This window comes from Oppia nitens, unplaced genomic scaffold (assembly GCF_028296485.1).
Source record: "Oppia nitens isolate AA-2021 unplaced genomic scaffold, nextdenovo-longstitch-racon4-pilon3 scaffold7_pilon_pilon_pilon, whole genome shotgun sequence".
NCBI lineage: Eukaryota > Metazoa > Arthropoda > Arachnida > Sarcoptiformes > Oppiidae > Oppia > Oppia nitens.
In genome coordinates, this window is record NW_026533251.1 from 2,436,027 (window position 1) to 2,455,710 (window position 19,684).

Below are 19,684 nucleotides of genomic sequence, written 5' to 3' on the forward strand. Positions count from 1 at the left end.
TAAGACAAATGTAAAAATAGTAAAAAATAGTATTATATTTGACTCATTCATTATAATTGTATTGATTGTATAAAATCATAATTGCTATTTTGATTCAAATAAAATGCAAATAACTTATTAGTGAAACATGTGTTAAGAAAATAGTTTATATTGTTTGAAACAAACTAATTAAATATGAGTTATAATGATAATAAACAATCATTAAAACTTAATAGAGTTCAAGGATCAGCATTTAGATCGTATACAATAATATATTTTCTATATAACTGTAAATAAATAAATATAGAATTTATATATTATATTATGATATTATTAATAATCTAAGTCAAAGAAATTGTATTATCAAAATAGATAAATAATTAAGTGATTATGCATTTAGTATTTAAATACCGTTATAATAATTTAATATAGCTATTGTTATAATTACATGTTTTAATGATTTCATTAGTTAATAATATTATCTATATTATATCATGTTTTTTTATTAAACTTTAAGTTTAATAGTAATTCATTTATAGTAAATATAAATGTTTTAAAATTTAAATTTTATTTGTCTAATTACTAAATACTAATAATTGCAAATAAAGTATCTAATTATTTACTTAATGTTATCAATAAACACTTGAATATTTGATTAAATTGTTTAATAATAAACAATAATATAAAATATAATATAAAATAATATTTAGTCAATTATATAACATTTTTAATAACATCTATATAATTGTTAAATTTAAAATTAATTTAAGATATTTTTTTTATAAATAATTACAAATAATTTATTTATAATAATTTTTAATTAAAATAATATTATAAGAAAATTTTAATTTATTCATTGTATAATCATAATTAATTTACTTATATTTACACATTTATATTTTTAAATTATCTTACAACGATAAATATCAATTATATAGATTTAAATAATAGTATTATATAAAGTGTATAACTATACACTATATTCAGAAACTATTTTTATGTTAAAAACATTTAGAGCATAATTTTGAAGTATTAATTAATTTAAATAATGTAGTTATGCATCAATTATTGCAAAATAATGTCGCAAATATTAAATATTTTAATTTGTAATTTTAAAATTTAGATACATAATGTAAAACTTAATGATAAAATAAATATGCTGAATAAATAACTAACTATTCAATAATAATGTTATAAATTATTAACAAAAAAAATAAAATCAATATTATAACAATTTAATTTAAATGTGAAAAATGTTATGATGTTTGTGTTAAATAAATATTGTTAGAATACAGGTTTATTATTAGATAAATATAATAAAATCAATAAACCAGTCAATATTATATTGTACTGTATATACAGTAAATATCAGATATTCTAACAAATAATGATAAATTATTTGACATTTTTTCGATTATTTATAGTGTTTTTTTATTTATATTTTATATCGATGTCAGTACCCAATCTCTAGAGTTTATTTAGAGTCTCTTTAATTGATGTGATGATTAAAACACTTTACTTATTAATGACTTTTATTATGTATAAAATTTCTATAATAATATATGATAGTTTATAATTAACAATTATTATTATTATTATTATTATTATTATTAATTTTATTACTAGTAATTATCATAACTGATTTTAAGCTAAAATGATTAATGATGAGAATGTTCAATGAATATATTGATTGATTGCATGAATTCAAATGAATATCTTGTATAATGTATAGTAAATTATGATTTGTTTGCAACAGTAATGCTATACAAGTGCTGGCATTTGACAGTGTATTCAAAGGTAATCAACAATAAAAGTCTTATGTATGGAAAGTAATGTTCACAAAGTATATATTGTCCAATAAAGTGCATTAAATATCATGAAAGATACGGGAAATATGATTCGCGAATATTTATCAATTTTGTTGACGTCCTTAATCTTAGGCATCGACACTTTGAAAGCACTGGCACCCCGTCTGATAGATTGAAACATTCGTGGTTTGCTGCGATTGTATGCATCACTTCGGCCATAACCGCGCCGATTGTGTCCATAGACACTGGCTCTGGCCGGAGAGTATGACATGCGATGATTGGGATTAGTCATCCTCAGTGATGGAGGGAATTGTAGGTCACTATCGCTTGTGGAGCACGACTTGTTGTGACGATTCCTAAGACATGGAATCGGCGACAGACGGATATCATGCAGTTCTATGATCTCCTCGTTCTGTAATTTATGATAATTAACACATATATTGAGTTTAAAAATAAATCATTTCTATTAATCTTACAGCATATGCGTTGTCAGTTGACTTTGCAGGACATGGAGATACAGCTCTTGTGTCACCAGTTTTAGATTTATCCGGTTTAGGCTTTTTCTTCTTAGCTCTGGCGCCCCAATATGTATAGTTGACGGCCGCATACTCAAGAAGTGCGGCAAAAACAAACACAAAACACATCACTAAATAGATGTCAATGGCTTTTACGTAAGATATTCTCGGCAAAGAAGACCTGACACCAGTACTAATGGTTGTCATCGTTAGCACAGTTGTTATACCCAACGCTACTCTCGCTGACGTTGCCTTCAAATATATTTACAATATATTTATTGATTAATTTTTTATATCATATATACAAGCAATATATTTGAATAAAAAGATTCAAAATATATTATTTCATATGAAAAATTGAAAATATTTATTGTCAGACCTCATGATTGATCCAAAACGAAACCCATGAAAGCATTACTATTAAAATTGATGGCAAATATGTTTGAAAAATAAAATATCCGATATTTCTTTTCAATGAAAATAATAGTGATAGTCTTTGGTAAGTGCCTTAAATAAAAGTTATATCAATTAGTCACTAATAAATTAAATTAAGTTTTTAAACACAAATTATTGGTTATTTTAAGTATACAATTTGATTCATCAAACAATTTAATGACAAGTAATAGCAAACCTGTGGCTAATTTTTCTTTACGATCAGTGGTTTCGTGGCCAACAATTGTAAATTGAGGTAATTTTGCGTCCTCTACACCGGTAACCGGCTGATCCATCCAATACATTACCACATCTGACACTGTATATCCATCTAAGAAAACATTAATTATGTTAATTAAGATTCAATGGTAAAACACTGTGAGCTTATAATTAAGTTATTCATCAAAGTATTATATAAAAAATAATCAATAATATTCATTAGATTAATATTTAATTAGTTATACCAATGTATACTCTAAATTATGTTTTGAATAATTTAACACATAATTAATAGTTGTCTTTATTTATCTAAATTAGACTAATATCTTCAGAATTCTAACATTATAATTATAATTTTATTTAATTATTATTATCATTATCATGTAATTGATATTCAGCAACCATTTTGTAAATAACACATTTATCCAAATATTAATTTAAATAATGATAATAAAGAAACACTGAAATAATAATGAAATAAAAAACTACATTTTATATAATTAATTTGTATTATTTGTTTCGAAATATAAATAAATAAAGAAATGAAAATTAAAAAACAATTTATATAAGACTCACAGCTAGTGTTGGCAAAAAAAGAAATTTATAAAATAATAGAGAAATTTCTAAAAAATTTCTTAAAGAAATTTCTATCTATGAGATCCGCATGTTAATTTTGTTTTTCTCGATATATGTTATTATGTAACAATACATTGGTTTTAAAAGTAATAATTAAATATTAGTATAAATCTTAATTATTAATTAAAGTAAAAATTAATTTATTTAATTATCTTAAATTCTTATATATATATATAATAAAATGATTATTAAAATTTTAGAAAACTGATTATTATTAAATAATTATAATTATTTTACATATAGGTATCGCATTTTGTATAGTAGTGTATAGTGTAATGTTATATGAATAGTAGTATATCTCTCTCATTATTTATATCTTATTACAATAGCTATAGATATGGGGATCCCATAGTATAACAATAAAGTTAAATTTCTATGGAAATTTATTCCTGAGAAACTTTTTAGAAACTTTCTATTTGCCCATCTCTACTCACAGCTCTCGATCTCAACGGTGCAATTCTGGGAGTCTAACGGGTAATAGTGTAGATCCATCATACAGGCCAACGTTGTGGTAAACCTATCAGATGTGTCATACATTTATTAATATAATTATTATTTTATATTTTAAACAAACAATAATTTATTATAATTAAAAATTAAATGAATCGCTTGTGAAATGTATAGTTATGTTGAGATGACATACCTCATGCCATAAGCAATATATCCATCACTCTTGAGGCGAACCATTTTGTTTTTCTCAGTCACTTCGTGTAGGAATGAATTCTTGTCGTTTGCAAAACTATATGAAAACAACAAACAAGACATTAATTACATATATTTTAATAATAATAAACTAATGATTGACTCATACAACGTGTCCGGAACCCAGATTTTTTCGGCGAAATCACCCGATAGTGTCAACTCATAGTTATTATCACTAAACGCCAATCTCTCATCTTTCCAATACTGATTCAAATATAATGTTATCGTGTAATCCTAATTAAAGTATAACAAATAAATACGGATTTTTAGTTGCTTATCATTAGTTAAATTAATTAATTAAAATTATTTACTTTATATTATTTATATACCTTTACTATAAGAGCTTTAGAAATTTATTTTGCTTTAAAGCTTGTTTTTATTTAACATATAATAGAAAATTGTTTTTATACTATCTTATAAAAAATGATTATAAAAATTGAATCAATTGGTAATACTGTATAACAAAATGATTTTCACTGGAATTTTGAAACTAAATACAAATGTTTATTAAGATATTTAAGAGTATATTATGGATGTAATAGGGCTTATATAATTCTGACAATATTATATAAAGTTATATATATATATATATATAGTTAATATAATAGTTGGAAAGTTTTAATTACATGCAAAATAAGAAATCATTTATTTATTTATTTTAGTTAACCATATATTTACTGTACGATAGAATAAATCGAATTATAGATTGGAAAATAAATTATAATTAAAAAATGTAGTGTAAATTATGATACAATTGTAACTTATTTGTAAAATACAATATATTGTGTAAATACAAATAAAAAAATTATATTAATGTAAATTAGAAAATATTATAAAATAGAATTTGTTTAATTTATGCAAAAAATATTGTAAAATATAAAGCAAAGACACATTACTAAATTTCAAAATTCAAATTAAAAATATAATATATAAATGTTAAAATTCATATTAATTATATATTTTTGGTTTTAGATGATACAGTATTGTATAATATATAAATTATATCAATATATAAAATATAGCATCAAATTTCAGATGAGATTTTACATTAGTTTCTGTTTTTGTTATCTAATCTACAGTACAGTCCATTTACATTACTTGAGGGCATTCTTTATACTCTATTGTTAGTCTATTATATAATACTTGAAAATATCGACATATTTTCAAGTTTGTTATTTTTATAACTTCATAAACAAAACATTTAAAAAATATAATTGGTTTATATATATATATCAGGGTTAGGTAAGGTATTGAATTTTAGGGGGTATATAGTGGGGTAAAATGGAAATAATCTCGAAAAATTTTGGGGGATATAGAGTGTGATACACATTTTTATTGCATTTTAAACGACAATTTTTTCAAAATTTCAAAATCCATGTCAAAAGAAAATTCAAGAAAATTTTCGTAAATAAGAAGAAATTTCAAGGAAAGTAGGATAATATTCGCATTAAAATTCTTAAATTTTAGAAATATTTTCTTAAATTCATAAAAACAAATAATAAAAAGGAAAAAAATAAAATAATTAAATTTTACAGTATAATTTATTATTATTATTATTATTATTATATTAATTATCTTAAAATATTTTTCTAATTATAATAAAATTAATTTTATTCAACAAATAAATCATTTTTAAGTTTTTTTTTGTTAAACATTTTATTAATATAATGTTATATTTAGATAAATAGTAATGTAATACTAATTATTTTATTTTTTTGTTAATATTTAAACTCAACTAATTTTTAAAATGATATTTATAAAAACAATATTTATATATAATAGATATAATTATCATTATTATAATTATTTTAAAATAATATTCTACTTGTAACTACTTTATTGGAGAAATGATTAATTTCTAAGTTTTTAATTACATAATTTTATTAAAATAATGTTATATTTGGCTTAATTTTAACTATTTTACTAAGTAATTCTATATTAATGTGTTTTAAAAACACAAAAATAGTTAAATAGATTTTAGTTAAAATTATAATTTTTTATTTGAAAAAAATTTGGCGCCAAAATTTTAGGTCGTTTCTCCTCTCTTTTAAATAACAATTTTTTCAATTTGACCAAAAAGTCTGGGAAAAAATACCAAATATCTCGACATTATGGGTGGTATTTTTGCCATACCCTGCTATCACACCTTGCTTAACCCTGATAATTTTTAAAATTTAATAATATAAACATAATATTAATAATTATTATATAATAGTTATTAATATCAATATAAAACTATCTTTTGGTATTTAGATGTAAATGTAAATGACATTAAATGTAAATTATTAATTAAATTTTGTGTTATATTTAATTCTTAGTAAAAATATTTAAGTAATTTTAGTAATTAATACAGTATAATATGTAAAAATATTATTTAATGCAATATATTAATATTTTAAAACTAATTATATTCTACTGTATGTTAAATATATTATAATGTTATAATTATGTCAATGACACTCAATTTTAGAAAAAAAACATATTTTTTTATAAAATAAAACATTTGTACCAAAATTATAAAAATTTACATTATTTTTGAGAACAATTCTGAGAATATATATAAATGTTTTGTTGAATATATTAAAATTCAAACAAAAGATTATGAAAAATAAAGAATTCAGTTCTATTAATGTCATTACAAAAAATTTTTAAAATTTTAATTTATTTATATTAAACAATATTTGATCAAATTATCTCTCTCTCTCTCGTTTTATTTTTCAAAAATTCCTATTTTCCTGTTCCCTTGGAATTCCCAGGGAATCTATTTCCTTGTGCTACCACCTATTGAAACTTAAAAAACAAATTTTAATATAATGTTTGAAAAACAAATATTATATTAAACTGTTTATTAAACGAAAGACTAAATTTATTGAATTGAGATTTATTTTTAAATAATTCAATGAAATTATATGCAAAATATTTAAGTTTTACTACTATTTATTCTAATAATATAAAATATATTTTCCTTTCTAACAATGAAGGGAAGAATACTAAAATATTTTCCACATTTTCTGGGAAAATTGGAAATATTTTAATAGGGAACTTCACTCCCTTAGGAAATTGCATAAACTCTAATTAAAATATTACATTATAATTTTTGTACAATAATTACAGTAAATAATTATATAATATTATATAAGTAAATACTGTACTTCTAAATATTATATTTTTATGTTATTGATATAAAAATATATAATTTATAACCTCCAGAACCAGCATTTTTGTAACCCTGTTTTTTAAAAGTATATATTTTAACTAAGTTTTAATTATTTATCACATTAATTGATTAATTAATATAAAACCAAAGTCTTAACAAAAATATAAAATAACTTTAATTAATTTTAATACAAAAAAATTTATAAGTCTATACTTAATATTATTTGTGTTATTCTGCGATATATTTTAAATGTTGTGACAATAAATTCACTTAACTATTATTTAATAAAATATAACTTTCTAAATTTACTTTTATTATTATATTTTAAAAAATATTCGATTAATTTTATAGTATAGTCTAAATAAAAAAAAATTAAGATAACATTGATAATTAATTTGTTTTATTGATTTATATCAGTAATTAATCATTTAATTCATAATAACTTATGATATAATTGGAAACATATTTTTATTAATTTTTGAAATCATCACATATTTTATTACAATATTTGTGCGGATTTATTGTCGTATCTTAAGATGACATAAACTAAATAAATAATAATATTTATAATTTTAGACAGATTTCTGAATATAAATCAAACAAAAGACGTATTTATTTGAAAGATAATCTCAAAAACATTGCTTTCAGGCTTTTCTATGTATTAATAATCTCTGTTTTATGAAATTAGAAGAATAACCAGTCTTTCCATTATTAATAATATATTTAAATTTGAGTACAAAATGTAGTAAAGATTTTACAAGTTTTTTAGTTATTATAAAAGATTTTAAAATATAATAAATTAATATTAAATTGATGTCAAATGTGTTTTGTGATCAGTTAAATATGTATTAAGTGAGTAGTCATATAATGAGACTGTTGTAAAATTAATACCGGTGTAAATGTTAATAATTGTTTTTTCTAAGTCGGGATAAAAGATTTCATGTTTTCAATGAAATTATATATTGATTTCTTTATTAAAATGAAATTTATTTAACAACAAAAAATTCTTGCAATAAATTTTCATAGCATTAATGAAATGCTTTCAAACACTGTGTCTTAATAAATGTAGTATTTATAACATAAAATCACTGTTAATATGAGATTCCAGCGCTTATATACAGTAATTGTATCCATTGCTACAAAATCATTACATATATGGTATATAATTTTATATATTAATATAAATAGTATAAACAGTACTATACTTATGTTAATATAAATACTATATATATACTGTATATTTATATACAGTATATTACACATACAGTAGTATCATTGCATAACATAATGTTTCTAATATACAAACTCTCACGCATTGCTATTTGATTGTATTTACCAAATCTTATTTAACATCAATGAGTTTAGTGATAGTAGAGAAAAAACCAAAACATTTTTTTTCCAAACCAAACCGAAATATCAAAACATGTATAGCAAAACATATTTAAATTTAATTGTTAAAACCGAACCGTACGGTTAATTCAATAAAAAATTTTGATAATCAAATCAAACGCAACCAAAAACCGTTTCCGGTTCCGGTTATTACAATTCAAAACCCAAACCGTTTTTGCTCTCAATCTAAGTAATGGTAATACTGTACATCTCAATTAAACTCTAGATTAAATGATATTACACGCGCATTAAAACATATTTTACTTTCAATTTATTAAACAATAGAAAAAATTAGTTTAATTAAAATTTACAAAATTACTAATAATTAATTTTTTAAATAATCACATTCTATATCATATATAGCATAATAATTATATACAGTATTAATAAAGTATAATATTTTAGTAGAAATTTATTTAAATGCATACCATATTGACTTCAGAAATGCTGTCAAAGCTTGCAATCGATAAATCCATTCCCACTTGAAGTGGTGGTCCTGTTATATAAAGATAATATAATTATCATAAAAAATTATTAGAAATTTATTTAGAAATAAAATTATTTAATACAAATTAATTATGATTAATAATTTGATTTATATTAGAAAATGATGATTAAGTAAGAAAATTAGTTCAAAAATATATAACAACAAAAATAATATTATAATATTAATAATAAGAAATGCTTTAATAAGCAACCAGTGTTTGACTTAAGTGCTTATGTTTTGTACAATAAATGATTGAATACCGATTCAGCACATTATGACCACTAGATCTCTATAAAAATATAGCCATAAGACAAATAATATTAATAATTGATCGGTTCTCTGACTAAATCATTATTGTATAGCAACTAAATTACTTATATTTTGTTATAATATTAAATATTAAATAAATAGATTAAAATAAGTGTTGTTTAAATGCTTACCTCCGAAGTTAGGTCTGAGCCGAATGTCATATCCGTCTAAAATTTTTTTAATAATTTCTGTTACGTTATCTAATTGTCTGGTTGTGAATCCGAAACCCGATTTTGAGTCGTGAAAAGTACTAAAAACTCTGCTGTAAATAAACACATTATATTAAAGCATAAGTAATATAACAATAAATGTAAATAAAAATGTCTTTTTTTGCGACAAACAAATATCGAAGTCAAACAAGTAATTGAAAGACTGTTTTATTTATTTTAGAAAATTTAGTAAAAAAGGAAATCATTTTAAAAGATTGGATATACTAAGTGTTTAATGAAAAGATATTTTTTATAAAAATAAAAAATATAATAAAATTTTCTATAAAAGTTAACATTATCTCAATAAAATTAATTTATATTAAGGGTTTTAAATTAAACAAATATAGTATTGTTTAGCTTTGACCATGGTTAATTCAAATTTAACTTCTGCCAATAGGCTTTTAACTGAGACTATCATCAATTAGCTGCGAGTTATACATATTTTTATAGATATAACAAATAGATATTATTGAGATATAAACAAACAATTATAGTATTATAGTAAAAGTTTTACAAAATTATTTTCTTAATAGATCCTAAATTATTTACATTGTATACAATATGTATATATAGTTATAAATTATTATTTGATAGCGTGATGTTATTTTCAATTAATTTTATAATATTAATAATACAGTATAATAAATTGATCAAAATATTTGTATCTAAAGCAATATTAAATTGTTTGTCAATATCAAACGTGTTTGTATACTATGAACTAGTTATTAAAAATTAATATCTAAAATTTTTTTTAATTTAATGATTAAAACCATTTATTAATATTTATTATAAATTATAAAATACATTTAACATAGTAATAAAATTAATAACTGTTTAATAAGGTTTTAAATTTAGTTTTTAAAGTTTTTTATGTATATGTTTTACAATTAATTATTAGAAACAGTTCTTTATATTCATACATTCAAAGAAAACAATAAATATAACTAAAGAAATATAAATATTTTGTTTAAAAATATTAAAATAATAAATCAAATTGACTCAAACATTCAATATTATGTAGATTCTTATAATTTGTAAGTCTTATTATAATTTATTATTTTTACAAAATTACTGTATATAAAAATGAAGTTAAATAAAAGTTTTAATATTAATATATAAAATTATATTGTAAATAATGTATTTAATTTTTGAAAATTTTTTGTTAAAAGATAATTTAATTAAAAATTACATTTGATTAACATATAGATAAATTTTGATTATCACTTATCAATAAAAAATTATGACAATCTAATAAATTACATGTTAGATAACTCATAAATTTAAATATTATTATTTAAGTATAAAATAATTCATTAACATAATAAGTCATAAAGTGATTTGTGATTTTATCTTAAATAATGTTATTAATAAAATGTTTTTAAAAATAAAATTTGTGATTAAACGATATGATTATTCTAATTAATTCAAATTAATAAAACTAATAATTACTGTATTATTGGTAAATAGTACTGCTATTTATACAGTAAATATAATAAAGAAACAATTAATATTATAGATTAATTTGTTTAAAACTTACCCAATAATTAGATAAATAAAAACAATTATTAAATAAACATCAATTGCCATTATGTATGAATTAACATTATTATTAAATATAATAATAATAATTATTATTATTTATTGCTACAAATTTGTGTAAAAAATTAATAGTAACTAATTATATAATTATGACTTTCAAATTTATGGGTAAATGATTTTTTTAGCAAATCTTTAATATCAGAGAATTGATTATGAAATAAATCAACTATAAGTGGTTTCCAGTGTTTCAATATATGATGAGAAACTACATCTCTGTGTTTATCCTTTTCTATAAACTCCATCTATAACTTATAGTATACAACAGCACTCTTTGGCATTGCAATCAAAGTCATATCCAAACACTGTTTTTGACTAAAATATATATAATATAATTGAAAATTTAATTCATTGTTTTGTATACTATTGCAGTCAAAGATTGGATTTTCACAGTCACTCACAAAGTAATGTCTTTTTTAGACAATAAGTTGTGCTCTTCAGACACAAATACTAAAGATATGTTCACAATTGTATGTCATTTCTTARAGCTAAACATTTTTTACATACAATTTCATACAACTTTGGCTTAAAATACGATAAACAAGTGATCAATGTGTGTGTGATAAGTACAGTATATTTAACTCTATGTATTTCAGTATATAATTTTTCAATCTTACTGTTTAGTACTAAATAAAACAGTCGACTATATTATTGATCATCCATTTAAATCAAATATTACTGATACAACTTTAATATTTGTTAAACTATTTTTAATAATATTAGCAAATTTTCACTCAAATTTCACAAATAGTTTTTAAGTGAAGCATTATTTTATAATTAAATTTAATAAATTCTCTATTTATTTAATAAATGTTATTCAATGAGATACACCATGATATTGGTAGTCATTTAATAAATAATATTATAGATTTTAAATAAACAATTTTTAAAGCAATAATTTAAAATGATTTATTGATCACATTGTTGTATTAATAATGGAGAGATTGTATGTATATATGAAAAATTAATGATAATAAGTGATAATAAGTGATGAGATGGGCAACAGTGGCCAACAATACATTTGGAGTGCAATAGAGTTGTGCAACTTATAGGTGACTCTCATCTCCCAAAGTATTAGTCTTATGGTGCTATCGGTGCGCATGTCGTCTATTACTATATAGTATTCATCAATGATTAGGAAGAGACAGGATTGAGGACTTGGATGTACTGTAAACTCAATTTACTGTTAGAGCGCATCTCATCATTGATCGCAAATAACACTACTTTTTGTTTCACTAGATAACTGTATATATTATATACAGTATATATATATATATATATTGAAAATATACTTAATATTCCTGAGAGAGATGTCTGAGAAAATACACTGACTTTCTATATATTAATATTATTATTATTATTAACACTATTTTCAGACTTCAGTCACGACATCCAAAAAGCATTACAAATGGTTTACTAATTTATTTATTTTTTGGTCAACCAATGGATGCTATAATCATAATAGCCGTCACATTAGTAATGGATTGTCGACCAAACATTCAGTTTAATCTACTCTAAAAAATTTTGTATTTTATTGCTTAAAACAATTATTTATCACATTTCACTATCAATATATCATTATTAGTTTATTGTGACATTTGTTTTGCAAATATATCATAGATATATACTGTTTATTGACTTTTTAAACAACTATTTATTTTACATTTAAAATATACAATGCATTATTTATTGAAATGCATTTTTTCTGATGTACTAAATCTTGTAAAATATATGTATAAAAGAAATTGCAATTTAAAAACTATTGTTCATTTATTTTTTATTATGTTTATATTTATATATTTTATATTTATCTTCAAAACATAAAAATATTAACAAATTGTCTGTAGTTATATATAAGAAATAATATTGTTTTAAAATTTAAAATAATGGTAATAAATAAATTATAAAAAGTCAATTTATATATTATAAATTATTATTATTAATATAAATATTTTTTAAGTTGTTTTCAATATATATTAATTAAAATTAAATAATAATAATAATTTATAATTAATACGTGATTTTTTTATTCATGTTAACCATAATTATAGTTTAAATGTAATATTATTAGTATTCTTTAAAACAATTTTATTATAACAAGTTTTTACTTTTTTATTTAAAGTTTAAAAATGATCAAAAATTTCTGTAAATGCATTATTAACTTTATGTTTACTGTAAATTTGACACAAAATTCAATTATAACTAATCGGTAAAGATTTATTACCTAAAAATCTGTGACAAATAAAGTAATAACTGTTAGTAATAATATTTTTAAAGTAATTTTGTTTTATTATTTTATTTATAATAATGAAATATATTTGTAATTTTATAATATTTATATTATTATTTAATGTAATTAAATTACTTAATTTTTTAATTAAATTTAACTAAGAAAATAACTGTAGTTTAATATATTAAATCAATTGATTTGTTGTAAACGACAACATTAGATGACAACACTTACTAAATGTTTTACAAATATGTATTAATAGCAATATTGCGTTGGTTTTATCAAAAATACTAAATGTATAATATTGAATATATAAAGCTCTCAAATAAATACTACTTTATTAATATATTTCTTAATTACTTTATAAATAAAATTTCTAAAATGCAATTCAATTAAATGTAAACAAATTCAAAAGATTTAAGTTGTGTTTAAAATTAATTTTGCTAAAATAAATTTAATTGTATAAATATTATAATTGCATCTACACTCTAAATAAGTTTACGTTGCAATTAAATTTACATAATAATAACTTTAAATAGATTATATTAGCACTTTTATATTAATGATGTTTTTTTAAAATATAAAATAATATAAAATATTTAATCACATATTAATATAATATGCAATTTCAATTCATGCCTTTAAATATTTGCTGTTTTTAAAATTAATTTCATTATTTTATTCAACAGCATAATTGTTAATGATATCAAATAAAGTTTTTATTAGACAAATAATTTGAGTTAATTTTTAGTATTATTTTTACTTAGATATTTTTTATTAATATAAATTTTTATAAATACTTTATTATAAATACTGTATTATGTTTTGTTGTTATAAATATTTTACGTTAATTATAGGTTTGTAGATTAAATTAATTAATTTAAATTATAATAAAATATTTTAATTAAAGTTTATCTGCAAATAAATTATTTATCTACAATAAATCACAATTATAATTTACATAGCAACAAGGTATAAAATTAGATCTTATTATTTTTTATTAATATAAATATTAATAATATTAACTAATATTCAATATATTGTACTATACAATACTATTTATCTAAATATATATGTTATAAGTACAGCAAATCAATAATTTATTTTATATACTCAATTTATATGTTAATAAAACCACAATATAATTAAATAATTTTAGTAATTTATTCATATTTAAATAAATCAGTTAACTTTTAGTTTTCAATGAAAACATAAACTGTATGTTTGATTATTATAATTTCTATATTAACTTTTTTGTATATTTAGTTATACAGTATTTATTAAAATATAAAATAGAGTTAGTTTGTGTTTATATTATAAAAAAAACTTTGATAAAATAATAATTAATTTTGATTTTGTAAATAAATAACAGCTAAATACACGATTGACAACAAAAGATAACAACAAGAAATGGTTAAACGCAACGATTCCTTATGTAATATCCGACACGTTTTCGTCTGATAGTCGACAGCTTATATTGAATGCAATCAATAGTTTTCACAACAAAACTTGTGTTAAGTTTGTTTTGAAACAACCACAGGATACGGATTATGTGTTGATTACCAGTGGACAGGGATGTTCATCACCAGTGGGTCGTCAGGGAAAGGGTCAAAATGTTACTTTGGGTGACGGATGTCTACAATTGCATACAATAATACATGAATTAATGCATTCAATCGGTTTCTTTCACGAACATCAACGCTATGATAGAGACATATATATTGATATACATCGAGAAAATATTAAACGAGGTATTAGTTATAACTTATAAGTTATAACTATATTAATTAAATATATATTTTTAAGTATATATATATATATATATATATATATAGTTAGTAAATGTTCAATATTTGACTTAACAACTCAGTCTTTGTTAATAATTTGTATTAACATTTTGTAATAAAATTAGATGTATTGTGTTTTTAGATAAAAATTTTAATAGATTTGTTATTCAGTTTATCCAGTATTTACTTTTTCACTCTAGATATGATTAATATATTATAATATGAGAATTTCATACTAATAATTATTACTAACATATATTATAAATTTACTTATATTTTTACCAATTCGTATTTGATTATCATATTAATAATTAATTTAAGTTTATATAATATTTTATTTACTATTAATTTTTTATTATATAATTTCAAATAAAATTATTAACTAAAATAATTAGTATTTTAAAAATGATTTAATGTTTAATTTAATGTTTGATTGCAATTCTTTATTTAAAGGAATGGAATATGAGTTTGAAATTATTGCAAAAAACGATTCAATGAATTATAATTATAATTACGATTACAAGAGTGTCTTGCAGTACGAAGAAACAGCCTTTTCGAGGAACGGGAGACCAACTGTTCGCTCAATTATAACAATTATATTATATTTTTATATTCAATAATTAATTTTATTTTTACAGATGACTGCCAAAAATAAACAAATAAAATTAGGTTCAAACTTAGGATTCAGTGATTTGGACATTAAAAATATTAATAACTTTTATAAATGCTCTGAAAATGATGACAAAATCGTACAAACATATAATAATACTTTAAAGTAAGTGTTTTTTATATATTATAGTCTATTAATATTTCATTAATTTAAGTTTGTTATATTACTAATATTTTTTTTACAAAATTAATTATTTATAATAACAATTAATTTATATTTATTTATTCTATATCTCTTATTGTTTGAAATTTATAATTTTATATTCAATCAAACTGTAATCTATTATAACACTAAACAAAATTTAAAGAAACATTACAAATAAAATTAAGTATTAATTTTGTTAAGAAATTAATTATTAAATTTATTTTTAATTAATTGTGATTTTATTTGAATTCAAAAAAAAAATATTTTGTTTGACAATATAAATAATAGTTAAGAATAAACATTATTTAGTTATATATAAATTCAAGTTTATCTTAGACATACTTTATAGTATACTACAATACAATGTTACAAATATATAAACGTTAAAAAAATAAATACAAATAAAAATAAAAATCAGATTTTATAAACAATTTTAGTTTATTTACACATAAAATAATTTGAAAATATTTTATCAATATAATAAAAATAAATATTTTCATATAAATATAATATTCAATATTAAAAAATAAAAAATAAAATAAAAATTATATATTTGTTTTTAAATATTGAGTCAAAAATATATATGTTTTCATCTATAATATTAAGTAATTTTTATGATATATAAATGATATAAAAATACAATTAATATTTTTTAACAAAATTCTTTATTATTGTAATATAGAATAATTTATAGCATTTGTATATACAGTATATATAATGCATATATTTTATATACATATAAAACAGTTGTTCACAATTACAATGGCATGTATTTAACGATTCTATAAAACAAAGATCAGATTTAATGGTTTTGGTCGGCAATGACTCGTTTGGAAACCAATTCTATATTTGCAGAATAGTTATCAATAATATGATAATTGTTGGCCATATGTTTGAAAATATCTGTTATATGGTTTACAAGGGAAGGGAACAGGCGTTTCAAAAGTTTCAAGTTTTACTACAAATTTCATTAAATGCCTATATTTGGCAATTTATATCATCAAAACCACAACAATTACCACCCAATGCTGTTATTGGTAAAGAATATCATAGATATTCAGCAAATGTGTCACAAACTTATTTTATCGGTAAATGTCTTATAAAATATTTTGATTATATTTCAACAGTAGTTGGAGTTTTAGATTACAGTAAAGGTTTTGGTGTTTTAAGCGTACCATTCAATGGACTTGAAATTAAATGTAATCAGTTTTACATATTAATCTGTAATATTAAATAATTAAATTCAACAAAAACAAAATCAGACATACATTTTTAATCTAAAAAATATACGGTACAGTACAATTTATAATAAAAACATTAGTTACTAAAATTGAATAAAATAAATTTATTAAATTTCATTTTTTATAGCTTATTCTATATAAAAGTAAAGACAAAAATTCTAAAATTAAAAAAATCTTTACACTTAATATACGGAACACTGATTTTATTTTTTTTATTTAGCATAATATTTTTATAATAGTGTTTTACATACTATATTATTGAATTTAAATCAATCATTTGATTTTATATAAATACAAGTATATAACTAAAAAAAAATCTTGTGATTGATTTACTTTAAGCGATATATAATACTTTATTGACTTTATTTTTTCAAAAAAAAAACATATAAAAACAAGTAATATTGAAAAATTATGATTACTACTATATAATATATAAATTTATCTTTAAATAGTTGATTGAATAATTTTTCTTATTTTTGTATAATATCAATACATAAAAATAATTATATAAAATTAAATTTTTGTCAAATATTTTTGCGATAATAATAATCTTTTAAATTGACACACATGTGAATATCAATTACATGATTAGATGGCTACTGTACAGTAGATTAATTTACTTTTTATTTTGTTTTATTTATCCAAAAATACACACACAAAAATTGAGTTAAACATATTTGATTATACATTTCAATAACTTGTTTTATAAAAATCACTTTTTGTCACTTTTGCTTTAAGAAAAATGACAAAAATAGTTACATATATAGTATAGATAAGCACAATAAACATATAGAAAAATCATAAACTAATGTCAAATTTAATTTTCAGATTATTTATATATTTATATACAGTATATAATGGTAGCTAAAAATAAATTTCATATTTCTATGAATAAAAATATCATTTAATTTTTTTACTTAATATCTTAACTGTAAACTAAAATATTTTTTTTTATAATTATATTATATTTAAAAATTTAATATAATAATTTGTATTTATATATATATATATATATATATATACCAGGGTTAAGTAAGGGGGGGTAAAGGCCAAAATAAATCCCTAAGATCGAGATTTTGGAATTTTACCCCCCAGACTTTTTGACCAAATTGGAAAAATTGTCGCTTAAAAACTAGGAGAAATGACCCTAAGGCCTAAGGCGCCGAAATTTTTTTAAGTTATATAAATTTTTAATTTTAATTAGTACAATTTTAGTATGTGTTTTTGTTTTTAAAATTTATATGAATAATTATTGATTAAAAATAAGTAAAAAAGTTAAAATAACGTTAAAACTCATCTAAAACTAACATTATTTTAATTGAAATATTAAACTAAAAAATTAAAAATTACTTATTTGTTGAAAAGAGTAATCATGATTACAATTTAAATAGAAGTTTAAGAAGTTAATAAAACAATAAATACTTATATTATAAAGTTTTTATTAATAATTTTTAAAATTTTAAATAAAAAATTTGAAAATATTTTTCAATTTTATAATTAATATAACTAAAACTAACGAAAATTGAGTTAAATAATTAGTATTCAGTCAGTATTTGTATAAAAATAACATGCCTATAATGTGATATCATGAACTTATACGGGAAACTATGGGAACTTTATGGAATTTACATGGGAATATTCGGGAATTTTCTCTTGACCCCCACGTCTTGATTTTGGATTTTTGAAAAAATTGCCGTTTAAAAATGCAATAAAAATCTTACCCCACCCAATACTCCCCCAAGATTTTTCGAAAATTATGTAAATTTCACCCCGGTCTACTCCCCCCCCCTAAAATCAAAAAGCCTTGCTTAACCCTGATATATACATAATAATAATAATTTGTAAATAGAGACACAAATAGATTAAATAACATTTTGAAAAGTTGGTCATATAATTTATAATGTTATTGAAATGTTTTATAAATAATATACTTCTAATCATTTTATTATAAAACTAGTTGAGAATGCTAGAAAGCATTTTCACACCAACTTCACATTCACTGATTTATTAAATCATGTAAACATTATTTTATTATTTAATATTCTTTGATTTTATAAATTTATTAATTACTGTATATTGAGAAAAAAGATATGATGTATAGATCGGGGATTGATTACGATCTAATAGAATGACAGTATAACAGAATAAACTTAACTTTAATGGTGAAAGCTATC

General features: G+C 20.0%; 2 protein-coding genes across 2 annotated transcripts; one reads left to right on the plus strand and one right to left on the minus strand.

Annotated features, from left to right (window-relative positions):
• Positions 1-1,756: 1,756 nt before the first annotated feature.
• LOC128963585 (gamma-aminobutyric acid receptor subunit beta-like) lies at positions 1,757-11,652 on the minus strand. The gene is made up of 10 exons (XM_054310098.1): positions 11,648-11,652; positions 9,765-9,895; positions 9,266-9,333; positions 4,401-4,525; positions 4,233-4,328; positions 4,024-4,106; positions 2,934-3,065; positions 2,682-2,809; positions 2,264-2,554; positions 1,757-2,199 (listed from the first exon to the last, which is right to left on the minus strand). The coding sequence occupies exons 1-10, from the start codon at positions 11,650-11,652 to the stop codon at positions 1,816-1,818; spliced, it is 1,443 nt and encodes a 480-aa protein (XP_054166073.1). The 3' UTR covers positions 1,757-1,815.
• Positions 11,653-11,845: 193 nt separating this feature from the next.
• On the plus strand, positions 11,846-15,597 carry LOC128963586 (zinc metalloproteinase nas-4-like). The gene is made up of 3 exons (XM_054310099.1): positions 11,846-11,908; positions 15,041-15,419; positions 15,581-15,597. The coding sequence occupies exons 1-3, from the start codon at positions 11,846-11,848 to the stop codon at positions 15,595-15,597; spliced, it is 459 nt and encodes a 152-aa protein (XP_054166074.1).
• The last annotated feature ends 4,087 nt before the right edge of the window (positions 15,598-19,684 follow it).